General features: G+C 38.1%; 1 protein-coding gene across 2 annotated transcripts in view; it reads right to left on the bottom strand.

Moving 5' to 3' along the window:
- The window catches only part of LOC101017122 (alcohol dehydrogenase 1C), a 28,749-nt gene continuing 10,881 nt past the window's right edge, over positions 1–17,868 (bottom strand). The window contains exons 6-9 of one of the 2 annotated variants that reach the window (XM_003899000.3): positions 8,183–8,443; positions 5,978–6,113; positions 5,125–5,263; positions 1–300 (exon numbers count right to left, since the gene is read on the bottom strand). In XM_003899000.3, coding sequence (XP_003899049.1) covers positions 276–300; positions 5,125–5,263; positions 5,978–6,113; positions 8,183–8,443 — 561 coding nt within the window. In that variant the 3' untranslated portion in view covers positions 1–275. The remainder of the gene's footprint in view (positions 301–5,124; positions 5,264–5,977; positions 6,114–8,182; positions 8,444–17,868) is intronic. The other variant, XM_021938659.2, reaches the window with a different exon arrangement.

The raw sequence follows: 17,868 nt of genomic DNA, 5'->3' as shown, positions 1-17,868 counted from the left end.
AATGGTTAAGAAGGATGGTTTATTGGCTTCAATTCCCCAGCTGATGTTCAACACTTTATTTAGTTCTCATTTGGATTTTAAACATTTGCTTGACAAATAATTTTACATCAATTTCCATTTCTTTGGAAAGCTCCCACGTGTAATTTATTTTTAACATCTCTGAAGAGCAGAATTAATGATTTCTGCTAGGAATTAATGATTTCCCAGCTGTTGCTCCAGATCATGTAGGGTAGAGGAGGTTGAAAACTGCTACAAGGAAAGGCATCTGTATTGTTTCAAAACATCAGGATGGTACGGATACTGCAATAGGAAAGAAGAGACATTGTGTTAACATTTAGACAACCCACATGCTTCCATGTGAGAGTCCAAGGAGCATTTGAGGTGTCTTAGTGAAAATCTGTCTGTGTTCTCAGCCACTCCACTCCCATCCCTATGCATCTGGGTCAAGTAAAGGGAAGTTCATGTTTTTTGGTTTTCTCTTGTGTTTTCCTCAATCTTAAGCTCACTCACAACCTCCTGAATATGCCTGTCATTTATATTTGAGTTCTACATTAGCATCTTCAAAAAATCATTTTTGCTTGCCTACATTCCTGGTAAAATAAGGAATATAAAGCAATAATAGATAATAACATGCAATAAGTTTTTGCTATTTGTCACATGCTTCATGCATTTTTTTCACTTAAATCTCAACCTAAACAATGACACTAGGAAGTTGGTTTCCATATTATTTCCATTTAGAGATTATAAAAACTGAGACTTAGAAAGATTTGTCACTTGCTCTGGTCACACATCTAGTATAGGGTGTTGGGATTCAAACCCAAATACAAATTTGCACAAATTATAAGATGATAGATGTCTTGCCTGAAAGAACTGATAATTTAATAAAGTTAGGACTATGTTGGAGGTTTAATAGATCTTTGAATCAGAGATGTTTAAGGATTCTTACAAGTAGAGAATAAAGTTGATTTGTATTAATTCTAAGATACTTCATTCTTGTGAATATTAGAAACGTACACTTTACATTAGAATTAATGCCCTTTCTATAAACCAACTTTTGTTGAATACATTTAAGAAAAGATGATCTTTGAGACTGAGAATTTATATATATATTTTATATATATATATAGTGTGTGTGTGTATGTGGTGTGCGTACGTATATACACATAATAAGAAAAATATATACACATAATTTAGAGAATACAGGACAGAAGAAGCTGGTAAAAATATCTGTAATCTTACAACCTCAGAGTAATCATGGTCAATGTTTTCTGGAATTCTATCAACATTTTCTAGACACAGATACATTTTTTACTGTCTTTTTTGAAAATTCAGGATCATCTTATAAATACAATTTATATGATTTACTTTATGAGTTTAAAATTACATTATGAGAATTTTCCAATGAAGTCTTTTATTCATGTCGAACAGTTGGTTGGAATTTATTAAATCATATTCTTAATGTTGTACTTTTTCAATGTTTCTAAATATTGATATTACAGCTAACAAGTAAACATGCTTAAACATATATGTACGTTTGAGTTGATTATTTCTATAGAATAGATCTCTAGAAATGGTATTGCTGGGACAAAGGATCTAGGTTTTTTTGGAGGTTTCTGATACAAATTACCAAATTGCTTTCCCAAAAGGATGTATCAATTACTATTGAAAGTATATGATTTTTGCACATTAATTTTGTATCCTGAGACTTTGCTGAAGTTGCTTATCAGCTTAAGAAGGAGATTTTGGGCTGAGACAAGTGGTTTTCTAAATATACAATCATGTCATCTGCAAACAGGGACAATTTGACTTCTTCTTTCCTAACTGAATACCCTGATTTTCTTTCTCTTGCCTATTGCCTAATAGAACTTCCAACATATGTTGAATAGGAGTGGTGAGAGGGCATCCTGTCTTATTGCCAGTGTTCAAAGGAATTTTTCAGTTTTTGCCACATTCAGTATATGATATTGGCTGTGGGTTTGTCATAAATAGCTCTTATTATTTTGAAGTGCGTTCCATCAATACCGAATTTATTAGGCGTTTTATGAAGGGCTGTTGAATTTTGTCAAAAGCCTTTCTGCATCTATTGAGAGATAACCATGGTTCTTGTCTTTGGTTCTGTTTATATGCTGGATTATGTTTATTGATTTCGCGAATGTTGAACCAACCTTGCATCGAGGATGAAGCCCACTTGATCATGGTGGATAAAAGCTTTTTGATGTGTTGCTGAATCCGGTTTGCCAGTATTTTATTGAGGATTTTGCATCGATGTTGTCAGGGATATTGGTCTAAAATTCTCTTTTTCATTATCTCTGCGAACTTTGGTATCGGATGATGTTGGCCTCATAAAATGAGTTAGGGAGGATTCCCTCTTTTTCTATTGATTGGAATAGTTTCAGAAGGAATGGTACCAACTCCTCCTTGGCCGCACTCTGGTAGAAGATTCAGCTGTAGTCATCTGATTTTCGGACTTTTTTTGGTTGGTAGGCTATTAATTGTTGCCTCAATTTCAGAGCCTGCTATTGGTCTATTCAGGGGATTCAACTTCTTCCTGTGGTTTGAGTCTTATGGAAGGTGTGAAGTGTCCAGGAAATTATCCATTTCTTCTAGATTTCAGTTTATTTGCATTAGAGGTGTTTATAGTATTCTCTGATGGTAGTTTGTATTTCTGTGGGGTCGGTGGTGATATCCCCTTTATCATTTTTAATTGCGTCGATTTGATTCTTCTCTCTTTTTCTTCTTTATTAGTCTTGCTAGTGGTCTGTCAATTTTGTTGATCTTTTTCAAAAAACCAACTCCTGGATTCATTGATTTTTTTTGGAGGGTTTTTGTCTCTATCTCCTTCAGTTCTGCTCTGATCTTAGTTATTTCTAGCCTTCTGCTAGCTTTCAGATATGTTTGCTCTTGCTTCTCTAATTCTTTTTTAAGTGCGATGTTAAATTATTAATTTTTGATCTTTCCTCTGCTTTCTCTTGTGGGCATTGGTGTATAAATTTCCCTCTACCAACTAGAAAATGTGTCCCAGAGATTCTGGTATGTTATCTTTGTTTCTCATTGGTTTCAAAAGAACATCTTTATTTCTGCCTTCATTTCGTTATGTACCCAGTAGTCATTCAGAGCAGGTTGTTCGGATTTCCATGTAGTTGGCGGTTTTGATTGAGTTTCTTAAGGCCTGTGACCCAACCATCCCATTACTGGGTATATACCCAAAGGATTATAAATTATGCTGCTCTAAAGACACATACTGCGTATGTTTATTGCAGCACTATTCTAATAGCAAAGACTTTGGGGAATCAGCAAATGTCCATCAGTGACAGACTGGATTTGAAAATGTGGCACATATACACCATGGAATACTATGCATCATAAAAGATGAGTTTGTGTGTCGCTTTGTAGGGACATGTGGATGCAGCTGGAATCCCATCATTCTTAGCAAGCTATCACAGAACAGAAACCAAACACCGCATGTTCTCACTCATAGGTGGGAACTGAACAATGAATCCACTTAGTTCGGGAAGGAGACATCACACTGGGGCCTATCATGGGGGAGGGGAGGGAGAGGGATTGCATTGGGAGTTATACAGTGTAAATGTGAGAGTTGATGGGTGCAGCACACCAACAAGGCACAAGTATACATGTAACAAGCCTGCCGTTATGCACATGTACCTACAACTTACAGTATAATAATAATAAAAAAAAAGAAAAAAAGAAAGTATATGAAGAGATTCCAAGTCACCTTACCTTACCAATATTGATTATCACAATTTTCAATCTTTGCTAACTGATAAGATTTATTTTATTTACATATGCATATTACTATATGACATTCTTGTAAAGTGAATTTAGGCATGCTTCATGACTTCTTTTGTTGCTCACCACTGTCCTCTGGTTTTGGTCATCTATATTTGCCATCATCTTATCAATTCTATGATGACGATGGTGATGTCAATGATAATAATGATGACAGTGATAATTAACCTTTGATGAATACTGTTTTCCATATATATATATATATGCACTCTTGAGGGGCAGTGTGGTTAAATAGAAAGTGAATAGATTTGCTAACAAGCTCTTCCTTCGAATTCTGGCTCCTCTTCTTACCACCTGATGATTTTAACCAAGTCATGCCTTCTCTGCTTCTTAGTTTTCTCTTCTCTAAGATAGTGAGATTGAGACTGACACTGAGCATTGTTTGCGAATCACATGAGAAAATGCAGGTAAGACACTTAGTAGAACAGCTGGTGCTCTGTGGGTGCTAGTTTCCTTCCTTACTCAGGAATATTTGTCGGATAAAGTATCTAGTATGATAGTTTTGTGAGTGCCAAAGAAACACTATTTAAAGTTGAAAACCTCATGAAAATAAATGTTGGATAGCAGAAAAATCTCAGACTCTGGAGCTAGAAGGCAGAGGTTAGATATAACTGCCTGTTTCCAGTTATGCTTCATATAAATGCATGTGACAAAGTTCATTATATTAGGTGATTGTAAGTGTAAATGTTAGAGATAGGAAATAGAATTGGCTTATTTTTCTAAGACTTGGAGAAAATGTAAGACAAACATTTAAAATAGGGTTTAGTACCTTTTACAACAACATTTCTTTGTAAAATTTTTTTTCTAAACTGCAAAAAAAAAAAAAGAAAAAGAAAAAGGAAAATCTAGTAATATCTACTTAGAAATCAATCCTAATGTAGTTCCACCTACTCCCATAATGAATATCCTGAATGTCCTGAAAATAATTTTAATATACAACTATTAGATGTCACACTTATTTAGATGACAGGCAGAGGTGTCAGTGAATCCATGTTATAATTATGGTTGTTAAAACTTATTTTTTGGGGGGGTGGGGGCCAAGGTGAGTGTTATTTTTTAAAGAAGGCTGAGTGACTCTGATCATTCAGATATGGGGTAATCAACATAATTTCACTTCAGCAGAATAGGAAATGTAAAGTAACTGTTTTTAGCTTCTCACCATATTACCTTACATGTGCTCCATGCAAAGATTGAACTGGCAATGGAAAACCAAGGCACTAATTTTTTCTCATCCTTCCACGTTTACATTCTCTGCTAGACACCACACTACTGTAGAATACAAAGCAAAACAACAACAAAAAACAACTTAAAATCTACCTCTTTCCAGAGCGAAGCAGGTCAAATCCTTCATTTATTTTTTCAAAAGGTAAGACATTTGTTATTAATGCATCCAGTGAAAACTTCTTAGCCATAAAGTCAGACACAAGCTTGGGGACAGATTCTTTACTCTTAAAGCCTGAAAAGAAGAAAATATCATTGTTAGAGTCAACCAAGGTAAGTAGGAGAACTGAAGAGAAGATTTTCCAAATAAATACAAGTTTAGAAAAGGTACTGCTATAACTGAGGATAATAAGAGATAGAGTACTTCAATATGCTTTTACAGTGCTTTGACTTAAAAAAAAATCACAGATAAACAAGGGTCCTTAGTTATTCTCTCTCTCACAGGGAAATTATAGGACAGATGTTATGCCCAAGGTTAAGGAGCAAATTTATTAGTTGTCTAGATTTGTGTGTAGAGATGATTTATCGTTATAGATTTCCACCGCCTACTAGAAATGTCCTTGCCTTATGCAGTCACAAGTACAAAAAGAGGGGAGATGAAAGTCCTGGTTGATAGTGACATCTGAAAAGTCTATCTTGGGGCTGGGCATGGTGGCTCATGCCTGTAATCCCAGCACGAGCACATTGGGAGGCCAAGGTGGGCAACTCATTTGAGGTCAAGAGTTCAAGACCAACGTGGCCAGCATAGTGAAACCTCATCTCTTCAAAAAAAAAAAAAAAAAAAAAAAGAAAAGAAAAGAAAAGTTCTGCATTATTGGAGACTATAGATAGAAAATAAACTTTAATTTATTTTTAATTTCATTGCTTTTCAAAACCTTGCCTTGTCACTCATAAAAGGAGAGAAATTCTTAGGTTAATGAGAATTTGGCTCTGAAGCCTAACTACGTACCTCCAAAAATAGCTCCTTTCCAGGTGCGTCCGGTCAGTAGCAGCACAGGGTTTATTGAGAGGTTCTGGGAATCAGGAGGTACCCCTACGATGACGCTTGTGCCACATGCCTCATGACAACATAACAGGGAAGCCATCTGGAATAAAGTGAATATTTAGCATCCTTAATGTGGAGTGGCATAGTTCCTACTCATAATGCACAATATCATGTAATAGGCTTAGCTGGATTGTGACTGTGTAGAGGGAAGAGATCATGTCTTTGCTCCTTCATTCCCCCTTTCTTTGTATAGGATAGTGCTGTGGATGTAGGAAATACCCAGAAAATGGTTTTTGAATGAAAGCATGGATGAATAAACTGGTGTGCACTTAGTTCTTCCTAATAAAGGAATAAAGAGGTAAACATCATTACAAACATTTTAAGTCCTGTTCCTTGTACAAGTGTACATCATTCTCAGGCAATCTGTGAGTTGGTTCATTTTTCATTGATTTATTTCATAGGTATTTTGAACCCAATACTTTCAATCAGATATTTTGATGGCAAACAAGATAAATGAGTATATCACCAAAATTAGTCTCTTGTCCACTTGATAGACTTCCTTTTTAACAGATTCCTATTTTACTGTCCATTTCTCAAGTGGACATGTTTTAAACAATGTTTTTACCTCCCCAAATGTATATTGGTTTTACATTAAATTACATTGATTATTTGGGAACCTTAAAAGACAGTTCAGAATATCTTTTCCAGTCAGCTTTTGGAACACGTTCTGTAGTTAGAAAATGGTTTAGGATCCCCATAGGTATATAATGATTAGTTCTTTGATTTTGGATTCTGACCTTTGGGAGACCACACATCCTCAGAACATGTGGCTGTCAGACATTTGGTGTCCTGAGATAAGGTACACTCCAGTTCCACATGAGAAAATGGAGAGAGATATAGAAAAAGAGCACAAGGAGAAAAGCTATAGACCTGGAAAACACTGGATTCTCTTGACACTTTATTCCTCTGTGGCATTTGTTCCAGGTCAAGGCTGGTGGGAACTTTTATCTCAGGGTGCTGCTCCCTGTTACCCACACTGCTGAACCTTCTAGAAAACCTCAGCAATGGAAACTTGTTGGTTTCTGGAGACTTTTTCAGTAGGATTCTAGATAATTCTGGGTAGGTAAAATATAGCTAGAAATGTGTTTCCCATTGCCGTTGGTATTTGTAACTGTTGGAAAGTAATATAATAATTCAAAGATGATGTAAGCACTACAAGATTGGAAATAGTATTTCATATCAATAATGCCAACTGAGGCTCAGCATGGTTGCTCATGTCTATACTCAGCATTTTTGGAGGCTGAGGTAGGTGACTCGCTTAAGCCCAGGAGGTTAGGGCTGCAGCGAGCTATGAAAATATCACTGCACTCCAGCCTGGGTGACAGAGTGACACCCTGCCTCAAAAAAAAAAAAAAAAAAAAAAAAAAGCGGGGGTTGGGGGGCAGCTGACACTTATTGGGAGCTTACCACATGATGGGTTGTACTGTGCAAAGTATTTTACATGCATTGTCTCATGTGTTTCATAAAAGATGCCATGAGATACGTAGCACTTAACTTTTGCAGGTGGTAAAATCTGTTGACTTTTTAAAGTATTCAGTCCAAGTAGTATTGCGTACTAGTTGTGTGCCAGGCACTGTCCAGTTTCTGTGATAAAATATAGCAATGCATTAAAGCATTGACTTTCCTTAGGGCATATTTTCTGTTAATAAGATAATAGTTGGTCTAAAATTGCTCATTTCTTTTGACTGAAGAATACTATGTAAAAAAGTTTGTAATTCATTAAGAGCATATACAAAATTGTTAAAATATTTTTGTTAAGAGTATTAAAAAAAACTTTTTAACTTTTAATTTGAGAAGAGGATTTGTATTATTTATATATAAGTTTGCATTTTAAACTAAAAATTAATAAAGTATATCTGTAGTGACTATGTTAAGAAAAGCCCTTTATCTTTTCTCAAGATGAAATATGACTTGAGACAAGTTTGCTTAGCTGATCGAATGGAAGATTTCTCATAACAATAAATTAAATAAGCCGGGTAACAAAAAGATGATGGGAAATTTCCATTCATAATTAACAATATCCTTTATACATAATACGTATATTCTACTGCCTAAATGCATCCTCCAGGTTGCAGAGGCGGAAATCTCAGGGCATGTCATGGTACATACGATGGTGTCAAGCCGACCGATGACTTCAAACGAAAAATCCACACCTCCATCAGTCATTTCCTTTAGCACCTCCTGAATGGGTTTCTTGTAGTCTTGAGGGTTGATGCATTCAGTGGCACCCAACTCTTTGGCCTTTGCAAATTTGTCCTTGTTGATATCCACCGCAATGATTCTGGCTGCTCCAGCTGCTTTACAGCCCATAACAGCAGAGAGGCCGACCCCTCCCAGGCCAAACACAGCACAGGTAGAGCCTGGGGTGACCTATGTTTTCAGAAAATGCAAAAATGAATTATGTTTGTTAGAAATTGCTTAAGCTTTATAAAGTGCCATGTCTTGTGTGTTAACAAGAGCTACTCAGACTCTTCTGTCCAATATGTTATCGAAACCTGTTTTGGCTTGAGATGCTTCATGTTTAAATTCAAGGGGATGAACTAGTTGAGTGGTTCTGAAACTGCTGCGTATTAAATTCATCTGGGGAGCTTTAAAAATATCCCGCAGTCCAGATCATAGACCATGCCAATTAAATGAGAATCTCTGCAGGTGGAACTCAGTCCCCAGGGGACTCCATTGGGTCAGGCTGGGAACAGGAGGACTGGATGATCTTTGAGATCCAGATGGCAGTGATTACAATCTTGTAGGGACTGTCAATTGCTGAAATCCCTTAATAACCAGCTTCAGTATCTCATACATACACCAAGGCAATATTTGGAAAATAAAATAAGTGGAAAAGGCTACACCAGGAGACCGAAAAATATTCCACTTAAACTCTCAATAGTTAACTCTTTTGTACATTATTGTTCAGTAGTCGTGACCAGTATATCCCTGCTTTAAAAAATATACTTGTGAAAAACACAGCAATGAAACATTAGTCTATATTTAATAATAAATAAAATCTATTTTTTAATTTTACGTTAAGTTCTAGGGTACATGTGCACAACGTGCAGGTTTGTTACATATGTATACATGTGCATGGTGGTATGCTGCACCCATTAACTCGTCATTTACATTAGGTATATCTCCTAATGCTATACCTCCTCCCTACCCCCTCCCCACAATAGGACCCAGTGTGTGATGCTTCCCTTCCTGTGTCCAAGTGATCTCATTGTTCAATTCTCACCTATGAGTGAGAACATGCAGTACTTGGTTTTCTGTTCTTGTGATAGTTTGCTGAGAATGATGGTTTCCAGCTGCATCCATGTCCCTACAAAGGACACAAACTCATCCTTTTTTATGGCTGCATAGTATTCCATGGTGTATATGTGCCACATTTTCTTAATTCAGTCTGTCGCTGATGGACATTTGGGTTGATTCCAAGTCTTTGTTATTGTGAATAGTGCCGCAATAAACATACGTGTGCATGTGTCTTTATAGCAGCATGATTTATAATCCTTTGGGTATATACCCAGTAATGGGATGGCTGGGTCATATGGTACTTCTAGTTCTAGATCCTTGAGGAATCACCATACTGTTTTCCACAATGGTTGAACTAGTTTACAGTCCAACCAACAGTGTAGAAGTGTTCCTATTTCTCCACATCCTCTCCAGCAACTGCTGTTTCCTGATTTTTTAATGATTGCCATTCTAACTGGTGTGAGATGGTATCTCATTGTGGTTTTGATTTCCATTTCTCTGATGGCGAGTGATGATGAGCATTTTTTCATGTGTCTGTTGGCTGTATGAATGTCTTCTTTTGTGAAGTGTCTGTTCATATCCTTTGCCCCCTTTTTGGTGGGGTTGTTTGATTTTTCTTATAAATTTGATTGAGTTCTTTATAGGTTTTGGATTTTAGCCCTTTGTCAGATGAGTAGATTGCAAAACTTTTCTCCCATTCTGTAGATTGCCTGTTCACTCTGATGGTAGTTTCTTCTGCTGTGCAGAAGCTCTTTAGTTTAATTAGATCCCATTTGTCAATTTTGGCTTTTGTTTCTGTTGCTTTTGGTATTTTAGACATGAAGTCCTTGCCCATGCCCATGTCCTGGGTGGTATTACCTAGGTTTTCTTCTAGGATATTTATGGTTTTAAGCCTCTCATTTAAGTCTCTAATCCATCTTGAATTAATTTTTGTATAAGGAGTAAGGAAAGGATCCAGTTTCAGCTTTCTACTTATGGCTAGCCAATTTTCCCAGCACCATTTATTAAATAGGGAATCCTTTCCCCATTTCTTGTTTTTGTCAGGTTTGTCAAAGATCAGATGGCTGTAGATGTGTGGTATTATTTCTGAGAGCTCTGTTCTGTGCCAGTGGTCTATATCTCTGTTTTCATACCAGTACCATGCTGCTTTGGTTACTGTAGCCTTGTAGTATAGTTTGAAATCAGGTAGCATGATGCCTCCAGCTTTGTTCTTTTGATTTAGGATGGTCTTGGTAATGTGGGATCTTTTTTGGTTCCATATGAACTTTAAAGCAGTTTTTTCCAATCCTGTGAAGAAAGTCATTGGTAGCTTAATGGGGATGGGATTCAATCTACAAATTACCTTGGGCGAGTATGGCCATTTTCCGATGATTCTTCCTATCCGCAGGCATGGTATGTTCTTCCATTCCATTTTGTGTCTCTTTTTATTTCAATGAGCAGTGGTTTGTAGTTCTCCTTGAAGAGGTCCTTTACATCCCTTGTAAGTTAGATTCCTAGGTATTTTGTCTCTTTGAAGCAATTGTGAATGGGAGTTCATTGTTGTTTGGCTCTGTTTGTCTGTTACTGGTGTGTAGAATGCTTGTGATTTTTGCACGTGTAATTTTAATCCTGAGACTTTGCTGGAAGTTTCTTATCAGCCTAAAGGAGATTTGGGGCTGAGACAATAGGGTTTCTAAACCATACAATCATGTCATCTACAAGTAGGAAAATTTGACTTCCTTTTCCTCACTGACTACCATTTATTTCTTTCTCTTGCCTGATTGCCCTAGCCAGAACTGCTTACTATGTTGAATAGGAGTGGTGAGAGAGGGCATCCTGTCTTGTGCCAGTTTTCAAAGGAATTTTTTCCAGTTTTTGCCCATTCAGTATGATATTGGCTGTTGGGTTTGTCATAAAGAGCTCTTATTATTTTGAATTCGTTCCATCAATACAATTTCTTGAGAGTTTTTAGCATGAAGGACTGTTGAATTTTGTCAAAAGGTCTTTTCTGCATCTATTGAGATAATCATGTGGTTTTTGTCTTTGGTTCTGTTTATATGCTGCAGATTATGTTTCATTGATTTGCGTATGTTGAACCAGCCTTGCATCAGGGATGAAGCCCAATTGATCATGGTGGATAAAAGCTTTTGATGTGCTGCTGGATCTGGTTTGCCAGTATTTTATTAACGAGTTTTGCGTTGATGTTCATCAAGGGATATTGGTCTAAAATTCTCCTTTTTTGTTGTGTCTCTACTTAGGAGCGGTATCAGGATGATGTTGGCCTCATAAAATGAGTTAGGGAAAATTCCTTCTTTTCTATTGATTGAAATAGTTTCAAGAGGAATGGTACCAACTCCTCGCTTAATACCTCTGGTAGAATTAAGTGATGAATCTGTCTGGTCCTGGCTTTTTTTTTGGTTGGTAGGCTATTAATTGCCTCAATTTCAGAGCCTGTATTGGTCTATTCAGGGGATTCAACTTCTTCCTGGTTTAGTCTTGGGAGAGTGTAAGTGTCAGAAATTACCCATTTCTTCTAGGTTTTTCTAGTTTATTTGCGTGAGGTGTTTATAGTATTCTCTGATGGTAGTTTATATTTCTGTGGGGTCAGTGTCGATGTATCCTTTATCATTTTTATTAGTCTATTTGATTCTTCTCCCTTTTCTTCTTTATTAGTCTTGCTAGTGGTCTATCGAATTTTGTTGATCTTTTCAAAAACCAACTCCTGGATTCATTGATTTTTTGGAGGGGTTTTGTGTCTCTATCTCCTTCAGTTCTGCTGATCTTAGTTATTTCTTGCCTTCTGCTAGCTTTTGAATGTGTTTTCTCTTTGCTTCTCTAGTTCTTTTTAATTTGTGATGTTAAGGTGTCAATTTTAGATCTTTCCAGCTTTCTCTTGTGGGCATTTAGTGCTATAAATTTCCCTCTACACACTGCTTTAAATGTCCCAGAGATTCTGGTATGTTGTATCTTTGTTCTCGTGGTTTCCAAAGAACATCTTTATTTTCTGCCTTTATTTAGTTATGTGCCAGTAGTCATTCAGGAGCAGGTTGTTCAGATTACATATAGTTGTGTGGTTTTGATTGAGTTTCTTAGTCGTGAATTCTAGTTTAATTACACTGTGGTCTGAGAGAGACAGATTGTTGTAATTTCTGTTCTTGCACATTTGTGGAGGAGTGCTTTACTTCAACTATGTGGTCAATTTTGGAATAAGTGTGATGTGGTGCTGAGAAGAATGTGCTTATATTCTGTTGATTTTGAGTAGAGAGCTCATGAATGTCACCATTAGGTCTGCTTGGTGCAGAGATGATTCAATTCCTGATGTCCTTGTTAACTTTCTGTCTACGTTGATCTGTCTAATGCTTTGATGAGTGGGGTGTTAAAGTCTCACTGTATTATTGTATGGGTCCTAAGTCTCTTTGTAAGTCTCTAAGGACTGCTTTGAATCTAGGTGCTCCTGTATTGGGTGCATGTATAATTAGGATTTTTAGCTCTTCCTGATGAATTGATGCTTTACCATTATGTAATGGCCTTTTTGTCTCTTTTGATCTTTGATGGTTTTAAAGTCTGTTTATCAGAGACGGGTTGCAACTCCTGCTTTTTTGTTTTCCATTTGCTTGGTAGATCTTCCTCCATCCTTTATTTTGAACCTATGTATGTCTCTGCATGTAGAGATGGGTCTACAGACCACAGCAAACTGATGGGTCTTGACTCTTTATCCAATTTGCCAGTCTATGTCTTTTAATTGGAACATTTAGTCCATTTACATTTAAGGTTAATATTGTTATGTGTGAACTTGATCCTGTCATTAAGATATTAACTGGTTATTTTGCTCATTAGTTGATGCAGTTTCTTCCTAGCATTGATGGACTTTACATTTTGACATGTTTTTGCAGTGACTGGTACCTGTTGTTCCTTTCCATGTTTAGTGCTTCCTTCAGGATCTCTTGTAGGTCAGGCCTGGTGGTGACAAAATCTCTAAGCATTTGCTTGTCTGCAAAGGATTTTATTTCTCCTTCACTTATGAAACTTAGTTTGGCTGGATATGAAATTCTGGGTTGAAAATTCTTTTCTTTAAGAATGTTGAATATTGGCCCCCACTCTCTTCTGGCTTGTAGCGTTTCTGCTGAGAGATCTGCTGTTAGTCTAATGGACTTCCCTTTGTGTATAACCCAAGCTTTCTCTCTGCTGCCCTTAATATTTTTTCCTTCATTTCAGCTTTGGGGAATCTGACAATTATGTGTCTTGGAGTTGCTTTTCTTGAGGAGTAGCTTTGTGGAGTTCTCTGTATTTCTTGAATTTGGATGTTGGCCTGCCTTACTAGGTTGGGAAAGTTCTCCTGGATGATATCCTCCTTGGCTCCATTTTCCCTGTCACTTTCAGACACACCAATCAGACATAGTTTTGGTCTTTTCACATAATCCCATACTTCTTGGAGGCTTTGTTCATTTCTTTTTACTCTTTTTTCTCCACACTTCTCTTCTCGCTTCATTTCATTCACTTGATCTTCAATCACTGATACCCTTTCTTCCAGTTGATGGAGTCAGTTACTGAAGCTTGTGCATTTGTCATGTATTTCTCGTGTTATAGTTTTCATCTCTATCAGTTCTTTTACGGTCTTCTCTGCATTGATTATTCTAGTTATCCATTCATCCATTCTTTTTTCAAGGTTTTTAGTTTCTTTGCACTGGTTACATAGTTCCTCCTTTAGCTCTGAGAAGTTTGATGGACTGAAGCCTTCTTCTCTCAGCTTGTCAAAGTCATTCTCCATCCAGCTTTGTTCCATTGCTGGTGATGAGCTGCGTTCCTTTGGAGGGGGAGATGCACTCTGATTTTTTGAATTTCCAGCTTTTCTGCCCTGCTTTTCCCCCATCTTTGTGGTTTTATCTGCCTTTGGTCTTTGATGATGGTGACATACTGATGGGGTTTTGGTGTGGGTGTCCTTTCTGTTTGTTAGTTTTCCTTCTAACAGTCAGGACCCTCAGCTGTAGGTCTGTTGGAGTTTGCTTGAGGTCCACTCCAGACGCTGTTTGCCTGGGTATCAGCAGCAGAGGCTGCAGAAGATAGAATATTGCTGAACAGTGAGTGCTGCTGTCTGATTTTTGCTCTGGAAGCTTCCTCTCAGGGGTGTACCCCACCGTGTGAGGTGTGAGGTGCCAGTCTGCACCTAGTGGGGGATGTCTCCCAGTTAGGCTACTCAGGGGTCGGGGACCCACTTAAGCAGGCAGTCTATCCATTCTCAGAACTCAAACTCCGTGCTGGGAGATCCACTGCTCTCTTCAAAGCTGTCAGACAGGGGCATTTACCTCTGTCAAGGTTTCTTATGCTTTTTGTTTAGCTATGCCCTGTCCCCAGAGGAGGAGTCTACAGAGACAGGCAGGCCTCCTTGAACTGCAGTGGGCTCCACCCAATTCGAGCTTGCTGGCAGCTTTGTTTACCCACTAAAGCCTCAGCAATGGCGGGTGCCCCTCCCCCAGCCTTGCTGCTGCCTTGCAGTTAGATCTCAGACTGCTGTGCTAGCAATCAGGGAGGTTCTGTGGGCATGGGACCCTCTGGGCCAGGTGTGGGATATAATCCCCTGGTGTGCCATTTGCTAAGACCCTTGGTAAAGCACAGTATTAGGGTGGGAGTTAACCAATTTTCCAGGTGTTGTGTGTCTGTTTCCCTTGGCTAGGAAAAGGGATTCCCTTCTCCCTTGTGCTTCCCAGGTGAGGCAATGCCTCGCCCTGCTGCAGCTCTCACTGGTCGGGCTGCACCAGCTGACCAGCACCAATTGTCCAGCACTCACCAGTGAGATGAACCTAGTACCTCAGTTGAAAATTCAGAAATCACCTGTCTTCTGTGTCACTCACGCTGGGAGCTGGAGGCTGGAGCTGTTCCTATTTGGCCATCTTGGGCATGCCCCCCCAAATAAAATCTATTGTTATGAGTATCCTCAGCTTCTTTTCTTGGGTAGGCTCACTTACACTACCCATTAAAATAGATGAGGTAATTGAACAAGGGAGTAAGTGCTAAAGTCACTGAAATTTGGAAAAGATGTCCTCTAAATTGTTTAAATTGGCTAGCAGTTATTTATTAAACCTAGTCTCCCATAGTCAGCCTTTGTTTTGGTAACATGCTATTCCTTTTCCAAATAATCCCATTCTTATATTCCCTTAAGGCTATTTCACTCATTCATTCACCAGGTGTTATGCAATACTATGAGGGACAACACCACTTTCTACCTTACTTAGAAAAATACAAGGCTTGTTTGTGACTGTGGTATAAAGTGCTAACAATTATGGATTGTGAGGATTCAGATGGAGCAAGATGACTGAATAGGAACAGCTCCAGTCTCCAGCTCCCAGTGCGAGCAACACAGAAGACAGGTGATTTCTGCATTTTCAACTGAGGAACGCAGCTCATCACCAGCAACGGATCAAAGCTGGACAGAGAATGACTTTGACGAGATGAGAGAAGAAGGCTCCAGTCCATCAAACTTCTCAGAGCTAAAGGAGGAATTACATGCCCAGCGCAAAGAAACTAAAAATCGTGAAAAAAGAGTGGAAGAATAGATAACTAGAATAATTAATGCAGAGAAGGCCATAAACGAACTGACAGAGATGAAAACCATGACATGAGAAATACGTGACAAATGCACAAGCTTCAGTAACCGACTCGATCAACTGGAAGAATGAGTATCAGCGATTGAGGATCAAATGAATGAAATGAAGTGAGAAGAGAAATCTAAAGAAAAAAGAGTAAAAAGAAATGAACAAAGCCTGCAAGAAGCATGTATCATGCAAAAAGACCAAATCTACGTCTGATTGGGGCCTGAAAGCGAGGGGGAAAATGGGAACCGCTGGAAACACCTTCAGGACATCATCCAGAGAACTCCCCAACCCAGCAGGGCACGGCTATAAATTTCAAATTCAGGAAATACAGAGAACGCTACAAAGATACTCCCTTGAGAAGAGTAACCTAAGATAATATAATTCTCATAGATTCACCAAAGTTGAAATGAAGGAAAAAATCTTAAGGGCAGCAAGAGAGAAAGGTCGGGTTACTGGGATCAAATGGTGCCTCCATCAGACTAACAGCAGATCTCCCCAGCAGAAACTCCCAAGCCAGAAGAGAGTGGGGCCAATATTCACCATCTTTAAAGAAAGAATCTTTCAACCCAGAATTTCATATCCAGCCAAACCAAGTTTCATAACTGGAAGGAGAAACAAAATCCTTACAGATAAGCAAATGCTTAGAGATTTTATGGTCACCACCAAGGCCTGCCTTACAAGAGACCCCAAGGAAGCAATCAAAACATGGAAAAGGAACAACAGGCACCAGTCAATGCAAAAACATGCTGCAAAAGACCCATCGACGACGCTAGGGAAGAAAACTGCATCAACTAACGAGTTAAAATAACCAGTTAATATCATAAATGGCAAAGAAATCAAGTCTGGCTACATAACAATATTAACCTTTAAATCGTAAAATGGACTAAATGTTCCTATTGAAAAGATAAGACAGATTGGCAAACTGATAAAAGAGTCAAGACCCATCAGCTCTGTTGTATTCAGGAGACTCTGTCTCATATGCAAAGACATATATAGGTGGCTCAAACAAAGGGATGGAGGGAAGATCTACCAAGCAAATGGAGAACAAAAAGCAGTGGTTGGTAATACTTAGTCTCTGATAAACAGGACTTTAAACCATCAAAGATCAAAAAGAGACAAAAAAGGCCAATACATAAATGGCAAAGGACTAACCACTGTAAAGAGCCAACTATCCTAAATATATATATGCACTCAATACAGGAGCACCTAGATTCATAAAGCAAGTCCTTAGAGACTTACAAAGAGACTCAGACTCTCATACAATAATAATGGGAGACTCTAACACCCCACTGTCAACATTATTGACTAACGAGATAGAAGTTAACAAGCGATATCCAGGAATTGAACTGATCTCTGCAGCAAGCAGATCGCACAGACATCTGCAGAACTCTCCACCCCAAATCAACAGAATATACATTCTCAGCACCACATCACACTTTATTCCAAAATTGACCATAATTGGAAGTAAAGCACACCTCAGCAAAATGAACAAGAACAGAAATCACAAATAAACTGTCTCTCTCAGACTACATGCGCAACTCAAACTAGAACTCAGGACTAAGAAATCCAATCAAACTGCTCAACCGCATGTAATCTGAACAACCTGGGTTCTGAATGACTACTGGTACATAACGAAATAAAGGCAGAAAATAAAGATGTTCTTTTGTAACCAATGAGAACAAAGATACAACATACTCAGAATCTGGACATATTTAAAGCAGTGTGTGTAGGAGGGGAAATTTATAGCACTAAATGCCTATGAGAAAGCAGGAAAAGATCTAAAATTGATACACTCTTAACAACATCACAATTAAAAGAACTAGAGAAGTAAGAGAAATTAATATATCTAAAAAGCTATAGAAGGCAAGAACAACTAAGATCAGAGAACTGAAGGAGATAGAGACACAAAAAACCCCCAAAAATCAAATGAACCAGGAGCTGGTTTTGAAAGATCAACAAAATTGATAGACCGCTAGCAAGACTAAT

The sequence above is a fragment of the Papio anubis genome, chromosome 3, assembly GCF_008728515.1.
Source record: "Papio anubis isolate 15944 chromosome 3, Panubis1.0, whole genome shotgun sequence".
NCBI classification, from domain to species: Eukaryota; Metazoa; Chordata; class Mammalia; order Primates; family Cercopithecidae; genus Papio; species Papio anubis.
Note: the sequence above shows the minus strand (reverse complement) of the source record. Positions and strands in the feature narration are given on the sequence as shown.